General features: G+C 47.4%; 1 protein-coding gene across 2 annotated transcripts in view; it reads left to right on the plus strand.

Annotated features, from left to right (window-relative positions):
* The window catches only part of CCDC146 (coiled-coil domain containing 146), a 129349-nt gene that overhangs the window by 94640 nt on the left and 15973 nt on the right, over window positions 1–18736 (plus strand). For both annotated transcript variants that reach the window (XM_066591993.1, XM_066591994.1), the window contains exon 15: window positions 18462–18690. In XM_066591993.1, coding sequence (XP_066448090.1) covers window positions 18462–18690 — 229 coding nt within the window. The remainder of the gene's footprint in view (window positions 1–18461; window positions 18691–18736) is intronic.

Genomic DNA, 18736 nt, shown 5'->3' on the forward strand with positions numbered 1-18736 from the left:
GTAGAATGCTATATGGGTTTGCTGCATGGACGGTGAACCATACAAAATTAGGTGGCTGGCCAGGTTTAGCCCGCAGGCCTTGTGTTCAACATGTGTAAGTTAAGATATCGCTGATCAAAAACTTCCAGTGTTTCTAGTGTACAGCTCCCATGCAGATCGATGTGCGTCAGGTTAATGCAGCGTGGTTGCTTACTACATGTATGGTCTCCTCTTACAGTAATACATTGGCAACAAAAATCAGTTTGCTCCACCATGTCAGCATGAGTAAGAGTGGCTTTACATGGGACAACAGTCGTCCAAATAATTGCTCCATAGAGTGAATGTAAGCAACAGCTGTTCCATGTAAACATGGCCATCAACAGAAAGAACTACGAGCAACAATTTGTTCACAAGTTCCCTTTGTTTCAGCTCATCTAAAAAATAGTTGATGCTTAACCACTGTCTTGAGTGAAGAGGTAATAATAATAATCTCTCTCTCTCACTCTCTCTCCCGCTACCCTGCGCTATCCCCCGCCGTTCCCCCGAGCACGCTCGGACAAGAATGCAGTTACTCCAGAAGAGCAAAGCTCGCTCGAGTAACTGACTTATGCGAGCATGCTCGCTCATCTCTACTCTTCAGTGAATGTGGCGCAGTGGTCAGCACTGTTGCCTTGTAGTGTTGGGATCTTAGGTTTATTGTTCAAAATGTGTTTTATTGAAATATCAGTAACGTTACACAAATGTTCACAGCTACTTTAAACTAGTCATTTTAAACGAGTGAACAAGTATAGGCACTTCCCAGAATCCACGGGTGCCCAATACTCCCCAAAGCCCCCTGGTTTAATGATTAAGTGATTTCTTCCTTGGGAGGTCCCAAGTCAGATGCTGATTAGAGATGAGCGAACGTACTCGTCCGAGCTTGATATTCGTGCGAATATTAGGGTGTTCGGGATGCTCGTTACTCTTAACGAGCACCACGCGGTGTTCCGGTTACTTTCAGTTTCCTCTCTGAGACGTTAGCGCGCTTTTCTGGCCAATTGAAAGACAGGGAAGGCATTACAACTTCCCCCTGTGACATTCAAGCCCTATACCACCCCCCTGCTGTGAGTGGCTGGGGCGATCAGATGTCACCCGAGTATAAAAATCGGCCCCTCCCGTGGCTCGGCTCAGATGCCTTGTGAGTTAGCTGAGGGACAGTGGTATCGTGCTGGAGCTGCTGTAGGGAGAGTGTTAGGAGTGAGTGTAGGCTTCAAGAACCCCAACGGTCCTTCTTAGGGCCACATCTACGTGTGTGCAGGCTGCTGTTAGCAGTGGAGAATTTTATTTTTTTTCTCAAAATCGGCAGTGCAGAGCATTGCACCCGGCATTAGGGACAGAAGTGGTGCTTAGGCAGGGAGAGTGTTAGGAGTGAGTGTAGCCTTCAAGAACCTCAACGGTCCTTTCTAGGGCCACATTTAACTGTGTGGAGTACTGTGCAGGCTGCTGTTAGCTGTGTTGCTTTTTTTTTTCTTCTCAAAATCGGCGGTGCAGAGCATTGCACCCTGCATTGATACTACAGGCACAGAATTGTGTAGGCAGGGCCACAACACAGTTATTAGTCATTGAATAGGCACAGTGGGCCTATCCTTTTAAACAAAAGGGAAAAAAGTATATTTGCCCTGCCTCTGTCAGTCCTAAGGGCTCTGGGTACGTGTGTGCTGCGTGGAGAACGTAAAAAAATCAGACGCAACCAGCTACGGTTGAGTGCAGCCTTGCGCCAATTTCTTTCCTGCCTGGGAAATACCTGCTCTGCCACAGTTAATAACTCTGCAACAGTAAAGTTCTGTGACACTTTTGCAGGGCCGCAACAGAGTGTCAGTTATTAAACTTATTATTCAGTGAATAGACGCAGTGGGCCTATCCTTTTAAACAAAAGGGAAAAAAGTATATTTGCCCTGACTCTGTCAGTCCTAAGGGCTCTGGGTACGTGTGTGCTGCGTGGAGAACGTAAAAAAATAAGACGCAACCAGCTACAGTTGAGTGCAGCCTTGCCCCAATTTCTTTCCTGCCTGGGAAATCAAATCACTGGTAATACAGCATGCTGAGGGGTAGGGGTAGGCCTGGAGGACGTGGACGCGGTCGAGGACGCGGAGGGCCAAGTGAGGGTGTGGGCACAGGCCGAGCTCCTGATCCAGGTGTGTCGCAGCCGACTGCTGCACGATTAGGAGAGAGGCACGTTTCTGGCGTCCCCACATTCATCGCCCAATTAATGGGTCCACGCGGGAGACCTTTATTAGAAAATGAGCAGTGTGAGCAGGTCCTGTCCTGGATGGCAGAAAGTGCTACGAGCAACCTATCGTCCAGCCACAGTTCTGCGCCGTCCACTGCTGCAAATCCGAATCCTCTGTCTGCTGCTCCTCCTTCCTCCCAGCCTCCTCACTCCTCTACAATGACACATGCTCAGGAGCGGGAAGACTCCCAGGAACTGTTCTCGGGCCCCTGCTCAGATTGGGCAGCAGTGGTTCCTCTCCCACCAGAGGAGTTTATCGTCACTGATGCCCAACCATTGGAAAGTTCCCGGGGTCCGGGGGATGAGGCTGGGGACTTCCGCCAACTGTCTCAAGACCTTTCAGTGGGTGAGGAGGACGATGACGATGAGACACAGTTGTCTTGCAGTGAGGTAGTAGTAAGGGCAGTAAGTCCGAGGGAGGAGCGCACAGAGGATTCGGAGGAAGAGCAGCAGGACGATGAGGTGACTGACCCCACCTGGTGTGCAACGCCTACACAGGACAGGTCTTCAGAGGGGGAGGCACGGGCAGCAGCAGGGCAGGTTGCAAGAGGCAGTGCAGTGGCCAGGGGTAGAGGCAGGGCCAGACCGAATAATCCACCAAGTGTTTCCCAAAGCGCACCCTCGCGCCATGCCACCCTGCAGAGGCCGAGGTGCTCTAAGGTCTGGCAGTTTTTCACCGAGACGCCTGACGACCGACGAACAGTGGTGTGCAACCTTTGTCGCGCCAAGATCAGCCGGGGAGCCACCACCAACAGCCTGACCACCACCAGCATGCGCAGACATATGATGGCCAAGCACCCCACAAGGTGGGACGAAGGCCGTTCACCGCCTCTGGTTTGCACCGCTGCCTCTCCCCCTGTGCCCCAACCTGCCACTGAGATCCAACCCCCCTCTCAGGACACAGGCACGACCGTCTCATGGCCTGCACCCACACCCTCACCTCCGCTGTCCTCGGCCCCATCCAGCAATGTCTCCACCGCACAGTCCAGCCGTCGCTAGCGCAAGTGTTGGAGCGCAAGCGCAAGTACGCCGCCACGCACCCGCACGCTCAATCGTTAACCGTCCACATAGCCAAATTTATCAGCCTTGAGATGCATACCGTATAGGGTTGTGAAAACGGAGGCTTTCAAAGCTATGATGGCGGCGGCCCCGCGCTACTCAGTTCCCAGTCGCCACTACTTTTCCCGATGTGCCGTCCCAGCCCTGCACGACCACGTCTCCCGCAACATTGTACGCGCCCTCACCAATGCGGTTAGTGGCAAGGTCCACTTAACTACGGACACGTGGACAAGCACAGGCGGGCAGGGCCACTACATCTCCCTGACGGCACATTGGGTGAATTTAGTGGAGGCTGGGATAGAGTCAGAGCCTGGGACCGCTCACGTCCTACCCACCCCCAGAATTGCGGGCCCCAGCTCGGTGGTGGTATGTTCGGCGGTGTATGCTTCTTCCACTAAAGCACCCTCCTCCTCCTCCTCAACCTCTGTCTCGCAATCTAGATGTGTCAGCAGCAGCAGGACGTCGCCAGCAGTCGGTGTCGCGCGGCGTGGCAGCACAGCGGTGGGCAAGCGTCAGCAGGCCGTGCTGAAACTTCTCAGCTTAGGAGATAGGAGGCACACGGCCCACGAACTGCTGCAGGGTCTGACAGAGCAGACCGACCGCTGGCTTGCGCCGCTGAGCCTCCAACCGGGCATGGTCGTGTGTGACAACGGCCGTAACCTGGTGGCGACTCTGCAGCTCGGCAGCCTCACGCACGTGCCATGCCTGGCCCACGTCTTTAATTTGGTGGTTCAGCGCTTTCTGAAAAGCTACCCACGCTTGTCAGACCTGCTCGTAAAGGCGCGCCGGCTCTGCGCACATTTCCGCAAGTCCCACACGGACGCTGCCACCCTGCGCACCCTGCAACATCGGTTTAATCTGCCAGTGCACCGACTGCTGTGCGACGTGCCCACACGGTGGAACTCTACGCTCCACATGTTGGCTAGGCTCTATGAGCAGCGTAGAGCTATAGTGGAATACCAACTCCAACATGGGCGGCGCAGTGGGAGTCAGCCTCCTCAATTCTTTTCAGAAGAGTGGGCCTGGTTGGCAGACATCTGCCAGGTCCTTCGAAACTTTGAGCAGTCTACCCAGGTGGTGAGCGGCGATGCTGCAATCATTAGCGTCACCATTCCTCTGCTATGCATCTTGAGAAGTTCCCTGCAAACCATAAAGGCAGCCGCTTTGCGCTCGGAAACAGAGCCGGGGGAAGACAGTATGTCGCTGGATAGTCAGAGCACCCTCCTGTCTATATCTCAGCACGTTCAGGAGGAGGAGGAGGAGGAGCATGAGGAGGAGGGGGAAGAGACAGCTTGGCCCACTGCTGACGGTACCCATGCTGCTTGCCTGTCATCATTTCAGTGTGTATGGCCTGAGGAGGAGGAGGAGGAGGATCCTGAAAGTGATCTTCCTAGTGCGGACAGCCATGTGTTGCGTACAGGTACCCTGGCACACATGGCTGACTTCATGTCAGGATGCCTTTCTCGTGACCCTCGCATTACACGCATTCTGGCCACTACGGATTACTGGGTGTACACACTGCTCGACCCACGCTATAAGGAGAACCTTCCCACTCTCATTCCCGAAGAGGAAAGGGGTTCGAGAGTGTTGCTATACCACAGGACCCTGGCGGACAAGCTGATGGTAAAATTCCCATCCGACAGCGGTAGTGGCAGAAGGCGCAGTTCCGAGGGCCAGGTAGCAGGGGAGGTGCGTAGATCGAGCAGCATGTACAGCCCAGGCAGTGCAACAGTCTTTAAGGGCCTGGACAGCTTTATGGCTCCCCAGCAAGACTGTGTCACCGCTCCCCAGTCAAGGCTGAGTCGGCGGGAGCACTGTAAAAGGATGGTGAGGGAGTACGTAGCCGATCACACGACCGTCCTCCGTTACACCTCTGCCCCCTACAACTACTGGGTGTCGAAGCTGGACACGTGGCCTGAATTAGCGCTGTATGCCCTGGAGGTGCTTGCTTGTCCTGCGGCTAGCGTCTTGTCGGAAAGGGTGTTTAGTGCGGCTGGGGGAATCATCACAGATAAGCGTACCCGCCTGTCAACCGACAGTGCCGACAGGCTAACACTCATCAAGATGAACAAAGCCTGGATTTCCCCAGACTTCTCTTCTCCACCAGCGGACAGCAGCGATACGTAAGCAATACGTAGGCTGCACCCGCGGATGGAAGCTACGTTCTCTCTCACCATCCAAAACGGGGACATTTCTGCTTCATCAATCTGTGTCTAATATTCCTCCTCCTCCTCCTGCTCCTCCTCCTGAAACCTCATGTAATCACGCTGAACGGGCAATTTTTCTTAGGGCCACAAGGCTCACTCATATAATTTTTCTAAACAATTTTTATGTTTCAATGCTCTTAAAAGCGTTGAAACTTTAACTTGAACCAATTTTTAGTTAAACTGGGCTGCCTTCAGGCCTAGTTACCACTTAAGCCACATTAACCAAAGCGATTAATGGGTTTCACCTGCCCTCTTGGTTGGCCATGGCCAATTTTTTGGATGTACATTAGTACTGTTGATACAGCAATTTTTGTGGGCCCTCACCTACAGTGTAATCAAATGAATTTTTAGCCCACCTGCATTACAGCTGACGTTACATCCGCTGTGTTGGGCAATGCAATGGGATATTTTTATGTACCGCCGGTGGGTTCCAGGGAGCCACCCATGCTGTAGGTGCACACGGAGTTTAACCTACATGTGTCCACTTGTAAAGAACCCCAGTCTGACTGGGGCATGCAGTGTGGGCCGAAGCCCACCTGCATTAAGCACGACATTACTACCTCAGCTGTGTTGGGCAATGCAATGGGATATTTCTATGTACCGCCGGTGGCTTCCTGGCACCCACCCATGCTGTGGGTCCACAGGGAATTATAAATGCATCTGTTTCCACTTGTAAAGAACCCCAGTCTGACTGGGGCATGCAGTGTGGGCCGAAGTCCACCTGCATTAAGCACGACATTACTACCTCAGCTGTGTTGGGCAATGCAATGGGATATTTTTGTGTGTCGCCGGTGGGTTCCAGGGAGCCACCCATGCTGTAGGTGCACACGGAGTTTAACCTACATGTGTCCACTTGTAAAGAACCCCAGTCTGACTGGGGCATGCAGTGTGGGCCGAAGCCCACCTGCATTAAGCACGACATTACTACCTCAGCTGTGTTGGGCAATGCAATGGGATATTTTTATGTACCGCCAGTGGGTTCCAGGGAGCCACCCATGCTGTCGGTCGACAGGGACTTCACAATAGGGAGTTGTACCTGCCTGTGTCTATGAATTAAAAAGCCCGGTCTGACTGGGGCATGCAGAGACACCTTGACAGAATGAATAGTGTGTGGCACATAGGTTCCCCATTGCTATGCCCACGTGTGCAGCTCCTGATGGCGGTGGCACAGGATTCTATTTCTCATTGCTTCTGTACAGCATTGTGGACTATCGCCCCGCCCCTTTTAAAGAGGGTCGCTGCCTAGCCATGCCAACCCTCTGCAGTGTGTGCCTGCGGTTCCTCCTCATGGCAGACGCACTTCTAAATAGACATGAGGGTGGTGTGGCATGAGGGCAGCTGAAGGCTGCGCAGGGACACTTTGGTGTGCGCTGTGGGGGGGAGGGGGGGCGGTTGGGCAGCATGTAAGCCAGGAGAAGTGGCAGTGGATTGTCATGCAGGCAGTGATTGTGCTTTGTTGGAGGTAGTGTGGTGCTTAGCTAAGGTATGCCATGCTAATGAGGGCTTTTCAGAAGTAAAAGTTTTTGGGAGGGGGGGGGGGGCCCACTCTTGCCGCTATTGTGGCTTAATAGTGGGACCTGTGAACTTGAGATGCAGCCCAACATGTAGCCCCTTGCCTGCCCTATCCGTTGCTGTGTCGTTCCCATCACTTTCTTGAATTGCCAAGATTTTCACACAAGGAAACCTTAGCGAGCATCGGCGAAATACAAAAATGCTCGGGTCGCCCATTGACTTCAATGGGGTTCGTTACTCGAAACGAACCCTCGAGCTTCGCGAAAAGTTCGTCCCGAGTAACGAGCACCCGAGCATTTTGGTGCTCGCTCATCTCTAATGCTGATACCAAAAATAGCTTAAAATTTGTTAACAACTTATAACCAAATAGAAAAACTTGAGTATACTTAAGTGCAGAGGAGAGGGTGGAGAGTCCATCCAGCCTCTGTGTTGTAGCCCATGTCGACACTATGAAGTCAAGACATTAGTTTAGCTAAATCGGGAAAGAAATAGAAAATAGAGAGTTGAAAACAAGAAAGCGGGAGAGAAGAGGAAGAGGGGGGAAAGGTTGGAAAGGGAACAAGAAAGGGGAGGAAAGGACTACTATAGGCCCTAGGGGGGCAGGGTACGGGAGGGGCTTACCCGTCCGGCGGCGGCCATCCAAATTCTGTTATTATCAAACACAACTGCTCATCGCAGCTATATTTAGGGTTGTAGCACATCATTAATTATCCATGAGTTAAATTTAGCAGAGGAGCGAAAGCTTAGCCAGGTCGCCCATGTGGCGTAGTGAGTGGAAAATTTAGTTTAATCTGTAGCCCTTAATTCTTCCCTGTGCATAATGTCATCCATGGCTTTTACCCACATTAAGCGCTTAGGGGTCGTCCTAGTATTCCACAATTGCGGTATCACTTGTCTTGCAGCTAGGAGAAAGAACCTGAGGACACCTTTCTTAATCGAGGTTATGGAGCCTGGGATAATAGAAAGGAGGGCAATCTCTGGTGAGAAGGAAATTCTTCCCGTGGTGAGGGTGTTGTATAGGGCGTTTATCTTGCTCCATAGGGTGGACACCAGTGGGCAGGACCAACAGATGTGTATCATCGACCCTGGGCTATTCAGGCATCTCCAACAGTTGCCACTGACATTAGGATACATCTTGGCCAGGCGAGTTGGTGTACGGTACCACCTAGACAAGATTTTGTAATTCAATTTGTGATGTCTGCCGGAGACAGACATTTTATGGGTCATGACGAGTGATTTGGTCCAGTCGTTATCTGCGAGTTGCTGACCCAATTCTCTCTCCCAGCTTCCCCTGAAACTCGCTCCCCCGTCTCGCGTGTCCCTGGCTGCCAACATGCCATAGACCACGGAGATCTCCGCTCGGGAGATGCTACACACATGTCCTCAAAGGGGGTGGACCGTCGCAGTACCTCTGAGACCTGGCCCTGTGCTCGGATATAGTGATTCAATTGTAGATATTGAAGCCACGCATCGGCCATTGGGCCTTCCTCTCCTAGCAGTGCTTCCATTGATTTGATTCCACCCTCTGTCATTACATCCCGAATTCTAGGGACTGGAATCCCCATTCTGTCCAATAGTGGTAAGCCCCGCATTCCCAACGGGAAATCCGGATTGCCCACCAGAGGCGTCCAAAAGCCAGGTACTAATATCAGACCTGTCCTTGCTGCAAACCCATCCCATTGTTTCAAGATAGATCCCAGAAATGGGGGGACTGTTATCCCCCTACGTCTGAGGCCCCCTTTTAGCCAGAACAGGCCCTGCGCTTTAGGGGTCTTAGGTTTAAATCTTGTCAAAGACAACATCAACTTTGAAAAACCCAATACAGACATCAACTTTGGTCAGACTTGCAAGGCAGCAGTGCTAACAACTGAGCCACCACACTTCTTTCAGCTCCAGAGGAGGAAATGGGCAATAAGAATAAGGACAAAGAGAACATAACACACAAATATAGATGTCACCCTTGGTCAGCTTTCAATCTAGGACTCCAGCACTGCAAGAGAACAGTGCTAAGGACTGAGCCACCTTGCTTGCTCCTCATTCTTTCTTCTCTGAAGGAAGAGGAGAATGAGAAACACAAAGAGAACACATGAAGTCCATGCAGACATGATCCTCGGTGAAATTTTAATCCAATACCCCAGCGCTGCAAGACAAAAGTGCTGATGACTAAGCTACCATGCTTTTTCCTCCTTGTTCCTCCATCTCTAGAGGAGAAGGAGAATAAGGAGGTAGTAAGGGAGAAGGGGAAGGAGGAGGGAGAGAACAATAAGATCATCTTCTCCTCCGTAGAAGGAAGAAGCAGGAGGAGGAAAAAGCTTGATGGCTCAGTGGCTAGCATGGTTGTCTTCTAGTACTGGTGTTCTAGGTTCATGTCTGACTAAGGACAACATTTGCATGGAGGTTTTATATTCTCATTCTGTTTATTCTTTTTCCTCCCTTTCTTCTCCTCCTCCTCCTCTGGAGGAGGGAGAAGAAAAGAAAACGAGCTTGGTGGTTGAGTAGCTAACATTGCTGCCATGCTAGGTTCAAATATGACCAAAGGTGAAAACTGTATTGATTTTTTTTTATGTTCACTTTGTGTTTATTCTTGTTGCTCTGGAGGTGAAAGAACAAGTGTGGAGGCTCAGTTGTTAACACTGCTGCCTTGCAGTACTGGAGTCTTAAGTTCAAATCTGACTAAAGCCTCATGCCCACAGCCATGTCAGATTCCGACTGCGAAATCTCGTAGCGGAATCAGACCCAGCGCCCCCAGAGACCTCATACTCTCCTCTTCAGATCCGCAGCGAGCGTCTCGGCTGTTGAGCCGGTGCGCACAACGAGTCGGCACTGGGCGATGACATGATGTCCTGCAATACTTCCGCTGGAAGCAGTTCGTGCGATTTTATGCATAAATTAGAACATGCTGCGATTCTTCCCCGCAAGCTGAAAAATTGCAGTTGATTTCTGCTCGTGGGCAGGGCAGAATCTTTTACTATTGCATGTCTATGGACAGTCATTGCTGGCTAAGGGATCATATGCATAATGAATAGCACTTGATCACTGCTAGCTCTAGAATGGCGCGGATCAGGACTTCAGCGCATGGTGGGCAACAGAAGGAGGGGAGTATAGCTTTTGAATTTCACACCATTCCACAGTGGTAAAATTTTTCTATTTCAGTCCTGGAAAACCCCTTTAACACTGAGCAATAATACAGAAGTATTAGATTAGCTAAAAGCGTAAATGTACTTACTGAAATTTCTATTTTCTGGAGTCTTATGGCAGCAGAAGTACAAATGGGTTAGGTCCCCTAGGTGCAACCAGAGACTGATTGATTAGTTAATTTCTACTAATTAACCTGTTGTCCTACCTTTATAAAAGTAAGACAGAGGGCTTAAAATGAGCGTTTCATAATAAAGTAATATTAAAGTTATAACCTAGGGTGGGAGACTTGTGCTGCCTGCAGACCCCAGGAAATAGAATTTCAGTAAGCAAATTTACACTTTCTTGATCACCCTATGGCAGCACAAGCACAAATGAGATTTGTAACACACAAAAAAACAACTTATATGGCGTTTGTCACACTCTCTTGCCAAAATTTGAGTCTTATTTTGAGAGTTTTTCTAGCCCCTAGTATAGATGAAGGCTGCCATGTGGTTGCTCGGCATGTTTAGCTGTAGAATGTGCTCCGAAATACATAGGGAAAGGTTGCTGCATTTTTTTAAATTTTTCAATTGGCCCTTTAACCCACCTTGCAAGGGTGGCTTTGCTAGCCTTTTGTCATTTATTGGGACCTTTGTATTATAATAACTGTGCCTCTGAGTCCTATGGATATACAGTGACACTGCTCTTTTGACATCAAGACTAAGCAATTTTTCTTGTTCTTCATCCTGCAAATTTGGAAAGAGAACGGATAAGTAAATTTACTGCTCGAGGTTTATCTATGAAGGATAAGAATCTCAGAGCGGCAAGTCATTGGCTCAAACGGTTGTTTGGTAAACACCACAGTTAGATCCCATGCAGGAGCTTAGAAGGCAGGAACTACTTTTAAGAAAGTTCTAACCATATGATTGTTAAAGAACTTCCACTGTAACGTCAAATTGGTGGCTGTAAATCACACTTTGAGTGGATTCAACTTCAAGGGGTTTTTTTTATCTGTAGGATTGCGGTAAGAAAAACCAGAGAGGCTGTTTTGACCACACCATGTTCTGAAGAGACCGAGATTCTATTATATATCTGGATGGTAGAAGCTCTGTGGGCAGCCAATATTACAGTGATTACATAGATTGCAAAAATTTGAGAGAATTACTTTTTACTTTTAGCTTCCAGGCTGAGAGATGCAGCTTGTGAAGATGTGGATGCAAAATGCTCCTCTGGGAAAACAAATCTACTGCGGGTGGAAAACTCCATTAACTGCCCTCAATAACACACATGCCACAGAGAAATGTGTTTTATGGGGCCAGGAAGGAAAAATGTCAATCATTGGCTTTGAAGGCATCTTGTCTGCTGTGGGGACGAACACTAGTCCTCTGATCTCCTGACTCTTCTTTGCATGCTCTCACGTGCTGGAAGCTGGATCCACTAGCAGTCTTTTCTACATTATCGGCGGAGTCCTCTTCCTGTTAGTCACACTGCCAGGGACTGCAGAGGAATTCAGGATGGCACCTCATACTCGAGCACTTGGATCCCGGCTTCTCTGTCAGCATAGGGCGTGGCGTTGAGGCCTGCTGTGGAGGCTTGCCTGCCCTTGGAGCGAGGCCTGAGTACACTGCACCGTGGGGCAAAGATCTCCAGGCTCCTTAGCTGCAAAGAGAGGGAGGCAAAGCAGAGGACTAGTCTCCACAGTGGCTGGAACTCAGGCGCTTCAGCTGAGGGAATTTGTGTGTCAGGATAGGACTCCTGCGTCTTATTCTGCTGGAGGCTGAGAAGACACTGTTAAGGCTCATAAGGGGCCCCTGGCACTCATATTATCATCCTTGCCTGCATCCTCCTTTCCGCATAACTAGGTGCCATTTTAATCATTTCAATAATTCCCTTTATTTCAGAACTGTAACCTAGCATAAAGCCATGGTAGATTGAAACCTGCATTTTTGACCATTTATGGCTCTATAGCGACTCATAACCTGACCATTCAAGCTAGTCTTTGTCACTTGTCTCCTTATACATAGCAGACATTCTTGACTCATTTTTTGTAGACAGAGAGCAATTTGCTGGAGACAAACATTCTCCTATAATTAGCGAAGGGAATATTGCCAATTAAAAAAATTTGCTATTCCTAGACTAAAATAGGCTGAAAACGTGCCAAATATACAGCACCCAGAAAGCTCAAATATTTTTTTCCCTTCTGGCTCCAATGGCACCAGTGGAGAAGCAGATTCCCATATTCATAGCCCAGAACCGGAACAAATGGCAACGACTTCTGAGGAGCCGTGTTTTCTATCACAATATTCATCCATTGGCTCTTCCCTAGCCTTGTCTCCAGAGGTCACTAAAGGAGTTATTCTGAGCTGTCTACAGGCCTCCCCTTACTCCAAAGGCCTATCTTCCAAACACATTGAAAGAGCTGCATTCATCTCTTCAAAAAGATATCTCTCGAGATATGCAAAAAATTTCCAAACAACTTTATCATCTCGCCACATGTACAGCCGATGTTGAACAAAAAATTGGCAAATTTTCTACTGTCCACAAAGAGCTGGTGAATGCCCATAGTGTTCTAAAGGGAAAGAGGTTTCCAGTAGAGTTGAGCGAATGTACTCTGCCGAGCTTGATGCTCGTTCGAGTATTAGCATACTCGGTGCTCGAGCGAGCATCACACCGTGTTCGACCCCCGCCCCAGTTTTGGCCCCTCCCCGCTGCGACGCTGCACATTTCAATGGTAGTTTGTGGCTGGCGAGAGAGAGAGAACGAACACACACACGAACAAAATAATAATAAAAAAAAACTCTGCAGCCGGCGGGTCCCATGCAAAAATGCTCGAGTCTCCCATTGAAGTCAATGGGGTTCGTTACTCGAATAGAGCTCTCGAATTTTACAAAAAGCTTGACTCGAATAATGAGGACCCGAGCATTTGGATGCTCGCTCATCTCTAGTTTCCAGTCTACGCAAAATAGTTATCGACCTTGAAGATAGGTCATTAAGAAACATTAAAATCTGTTGAATTCTGGAATCTGTGTCTCCTGTTGACCTTCCTCAATGCATACTTCAGTTCTTTTACACTTCACTTTAATCCCAATCTCTAGTGGAATACATTATTGATAGAGTACACAGAATTTCCAAAGCTCGCTCTGCCCCAGAACCAGCTCCACAGCATGTCCTAGCTCGAATCAGACCAAAGAAAGCAAGGCGAAGAGGGTCTTTACCAAGCCCATACAATATTTTGATGTTCCCCGATCTATCTACAGCAACTCTATAAGCATTTTTTTTAACCAACTAATGCATTTGCCTCATACTACTCCTCTCTTTATAGTCTAAGAGTGAATGCAATTATGCATCATCCCCAATTGAAAGAAATTTCAAGTTTTCTTCATAATATTAATCTCCATGCCTGCCACCCAACCAATTAGTCTCTCTTTCTTCACTGATCTCTAGGTCTGAAGTTCTAGAAGCCATCAAAACGTTAAAACCTCTGGGCCCAGATGGCTTCTCTAATGGTTATTATAAAAAAATACTCTTACCTTCTGGCCCTCTATCTGGTGACAGTGTTAAATGAGGCAATGGATGTTTTTTTCCCTCAGAAATGTTAGAGGCACTTATCACTTTACCCAAACCTGCCACAGAAACTACTTTCCAGGCTAATTTTCGTTTTACTTCCATATTGAATACTGATGTAAACATTTATGCTTAAATCCTCAGCATCCAACTCCAATGTTGATTGCTGCAGATCAACTAGCTTTCGTCCCACAGACAGGCTCCAGATGGTTCCCGAATCTCATTAGGTTTAGTTTCACACGAGCATATGTGTATTTGCACGCACATGAATGCCACATGTTTGCGTAACGAGCGTTTACTTTTTACGTACGCAAGTTGTGCACAACTGCACCTGCCAAAAAATGCACACCGATGCTCCCAGCTGTTGAAATGGCTAATTGGTCTAATGAGTTCCAGATGTGTGCGACACTAATTTTGCAGGAAAAAAAGAATACATCTCATAGCGTATTCTGTGTAGATTTGTGCATATCAATTTACTTCTATATTGATGCGCAAGAAAGTAGAGCATGCTGTGGGGGGGGGGGGGGGTTCGTGCAATCTTAATGTGTAGGAAAAATACGCGCATATGAACGAACTCATTGAAATCAATGGGTTCTATAACACTGTGTATTGTGTACACAAATACTCCTGTGTGAATGTGGCCCAAGACTGCTGACCTTGGTCGTGTACTTTCTTTATTCCTAGCTCTGGATGCATAAAAGGCGTTTGAATAGATTTACTGGGGTTAGAGGCTACCTTACAGAAATGTGTTTTCTCTGGTCCCATTAAATCTGTGATCCTGCACAAGTGTTTCATCTGGGTGAATTCCCCCTTTATTTACAATTTCTAACAGTACTTGACAGTACTCTCACCCTACTTGCAGAACCTTTCACTGAACAGCTTTGAACATCAAAAGGAATTAAATTCTGACATCAAAAACGCAAAATAGGACTGTATGCAGATGTATGAGAGGGAGAGGAGGGTAGACATACGATTAGTTTTCCTCTCCAGCAGACACAGAGACCATCTAGTGTCTGAGCTTGCTGAGAGTGGTACCAGGAGCAGAGGTTTGGCACACTGCTGTCACTATGGCATCCAGTACTGGCCTCCCCTTCCTCCTAACTATCTGTATAAACACTTCTCAATTGAAACTCTATTCCACAAGATGCAGGCTCTTGTGGCTGGGATAGTCCCCTTTGTTACTTGGGGCCCTCCTGATATTTATAGCCGTGATCCCCAGTACATATTCTTCTGCATCAGTGGCCTGCATTCATTGCCCATCGTCTGGGCCCTTGGTGCCTCCCTGCTTTTTTTGATAGAAAAGCAGTGGGTAATTTTTTTGGCTGTACCAGACTGATGATTGTGGAGATGAGCCTGAAAGTGAGAGAGCACTAGACTGACCACTCAATTGTTGCATGTTAGAGGCACTGATAAGATAATGAACAGCAGACCTGTGAAATGAAAATGGTGGAATATGGTGTGAGTCGGAACTGCAATTCTCAAAAGCTTTTTGTGGCTGGGTAGGATTGGCACATGAAGGTAAGTATTTGGCAAGTAAGTCACCTCTGCCCAGCACTGATGACTGAGTGGATAGACTCTATTTTGAATTTCTTTGTGTGAACGAATTGGTTAAAAAAAAGTGAGGTCTAGGACCAGCCTTCATTTGCCTCCTCACTTTAGGACCAGGAATATTTTGAAATAGACTCCTTGTCCTATATCTGTAGATGGGTCTTCCTCCAGAGCAAACTTCTCTGTGAATTCTTAAAGGAATAGAAAATCAAATAGTTTCTTGCTTAGGTAGACACAGAATTCTCAGGCTTTTCCCAGATTTGTATTGCTTAAACTCTTTTAATTGATGAGACACAGGCATCTGATGACCTCTTTGACCACTGAGGGAAAAAAAAGCTCTTAACCTTGATAACCATGGTCCTATAGGCCAGGTATCAATCTTCTGAACTTTTGTGATTTTGTTGTTTTTTCTTTTGAAGATGGCTGTTTGCTTATTCAGGCAATGAATGCTCTTCTTTTGTCAAGATATTTATTACTGGTTCTGGATCTTGGAGAGCCTTTCCTTCTGGCCACAAAAGGACTTAGGTAGCATCATCTTGTTCATTTCAGTAAATCTAAAGGCCCATTTGGACACAGCGATTATCGCTCAAAATTAGCTCAAAACCAGTCTTTTGAGCGATAATCGTTGTGTCTATCGTACACTGTTCGTTCATCATTCATTTCTAGCCAGCTAGAAATTAGCCATGAGCCTTATCAGCTCCACACACTGATATCTCAGCAGGCAGTGCTGATAGCATTCTTTCAGCTAGTATCCCGCTGGCAGTACTCAGCGGGACACCAGCTGAAAGCGCCGAGAACAAACAACATTGTTCTAGGAGCTATTGCAGCAGTATCCCACTCCACCTGCATTAACTCTTTAGTAGCTAATCAGCTACTTAGAGTTATGCAAAGATGATCACTCAAAACTGTCACTCAAACGGTCGTTTTGAGCGAATTTTGGGTGATTATCGTTCTGTGTAAATGAGCCTTAACTCTTATTGTGTCTAACTCAGAGACTTTAAGATCTCCAATTGAGGCCAAATAGAACTGGATGAATACAAAAGTGGTTCATATAAGGAACATCTCCTAGCTGTAGTTGGTTAGGGCGAAGAACATGAAAGAGAACCTATTGCTCTCTGAAGGACAAATTTCAATGCTGATTTGAATAACGATATCTTCTGCAGAACCTCATCCCTATATACTTTATCTTCAAAATCCTGTGTTAAGTCGCTCAACCAGACTTTGAGAACTCTGGGGCCGTGGAACGGATGCTACCTTTGCTGCAGTTGAATCAAATGCATAAACTTTTTTAGATTGGTTCTGCGTCATGGTCCATAGTATACTTCAAAAGAGAGGACTCTTCTGATGGAACTAGGGCTCTTCCTTCAGTTTTTGGGAATCAAATAATCTTTCCTGTTTGTGTGAAATATTTATTTTCTGATTCTACTGTAGATTTAACCGCTTTTAATAAGGCATGCATATGGATCATCTGAATCTGATGGTCAAGAGTAGTACCGAGATCTTGTTTTTTGTCTCCCTGAAAATCTCCATTCTTAAAACCTGAAGACAACAAATCTTTGAACCAGGATAGGAATTCCTTAGCTTTGCCATGCTGGGAAGCAGTCCCAGGAGTTACACAGTCTGTACTGATGTAATGAAAAGGTGTCAGGTAATGGCTACTGGTATTCTCTATACAATGTTTGGAATTCCTGCTACTCTCTTAAGAGGTAAACACCTAGGAGAAGCAGAGCAGTGTACGTATGTGGACATTTAGTATAATCACAACCATAGCAAGATATCTAGCATCACCTAAAAACCTTTAGCAGAGTAGCATACATAGCCTTGCTTACCTAGACCAGCAGAGGGCACCGCAGTTAAGGACCAGGACCTACAACTAGGCTTTCATAGTCTGTATTTGTTTAAAATTTATGGCACCATCTCCAGTGACTTATCTATCGCATCCCTTGTGGTTATGCAGTAACGCTCTATCTGACTACTGCTGATGCACCAATATTAATTCTGGTGATACGTTAGATGTCCAGCCTTATATCTGGCTATTTGTACAAACTATATTAGTGGTATGCTCAGTCATGTCACATACAGTGACATCCTACTACCACAGCTCCAAAAATCTCCTCTGGTGTCCCCAGTAGGTTCTCTTCCCAGTTGCTTACAGAGGAACTCCTCTGTAAAAAGAAGAAATACAGCACTGAGCTTGAGCTACTATGCAAGGCACAAGGGGACAGGCCCTTACAACCTAAACCTTAGGCTGCATTCCCACGAACGTATATTGGCTCAGTTTTCATGCCAAGCAGATATAAGTCGTCCTCATCTGCAGGGGGACGGGGAGGATGGAAGAGCCAGGAGCAGGAACTGAGCTCCCGCCCCCTCTCTAAGTGCCGAGAATTAGCCCTGCCCCCGCCTCTCCCCATTGCAAATAGTGCAGAGGGGCGGAGAGGAGGCAGAGAGGGGGCGGGAGCTCCTGGCTCTTCCATCACCCCCCCCCCCCCCCCTGCAGATGAGGACGACGTATATCGGCTCGGCGTGAAAACCGAGCCGATATACGTTCATGGGAATGCAGCCCACGGCTGAGGGAGAGAGATCACCCACTGGATCCGGGCTGGAAAGTAGAGATGAAATCCTTCAGGCTTATGGACAGGGATCACTCTGTATATGGCCTGAAGAGTAGTAATGAAATGCTATGGACAATTCCTTATTATAAAGGCTTTCTAACAGGGAAGGAACATATCTGCCAAACCTAGGAGAGAAAACACACTGACTCTACGGGTTCTTTTACACGGGCTGACCTGTTGGACGCAAGATGCCTGCCAGGTCGTCCCAGCGATAATTGTTACTGTGCTTCTACACAAAGATTATTGCTAGTGAATGAAGGTAGAGCCAACGACCGGTCTACCTCCACTCACAGTAAACAGGCAGTCGTTTCACATAACACCACAAGAGTGAAAACATTACAAATGAGAATGAAACATTGAAAATCATTGGTTTCATAATGTGTTTTCACTTACTCTCCCATCGCAAGAAAATTGTGCAATTTTCTCACCAGTGTGAAGGAGCCCCAAGTCCTCTCCCTTGCTTTCTAGGGTCGGCCAATTCATTAATTTGTTAATTACTGCTTATTAACTTAGGTTGTACTTAGGGGAAGTAACCAATTTATGCTTATGCTGTAATGTTGCTGTATTTGAATGATTTTTCATGGCTATTAACAGAGGAGTCCATTTAATTGAGCGGGAGGAAGAGGTCTGCATCTTTTATGAGAAGATTAATACTCAGGAAATGCTTCTAAGAAATGGTGATGTAGAGATGATTGCACTGGATGAAAAGATTCGCTTCATGAAGATGAAGGTCACAGAAGAAACAAGGCAAATTGAACAAATCAAGAAAGAGTTACCAAATAAGAAGGCTTTGGAGTCAGATCTTATAACTCTTCAAATCCAGGTCAGAGCTACAAGCTGTCAAATTGTCAGCGATTGTATTATCTGTA

Source organism: Eleutherodactylus coqui, chromosome 2 (genome assembly GCF_035609145.1).
Source record: "Eleutherodactylus coqui strain aEleCoq1 chromosome 2, aEleCoq1.hap1, whole genome shotgun sequence".
In the NCBI taxonomy this organism is placed as follows: domain Eukaryota; kingdom Metazoa; phylum Chordata; class Amphibia; order Anura; family Eleutherodactylidae; genus Eleutherodactylus; species Eleutherodactylus coqui.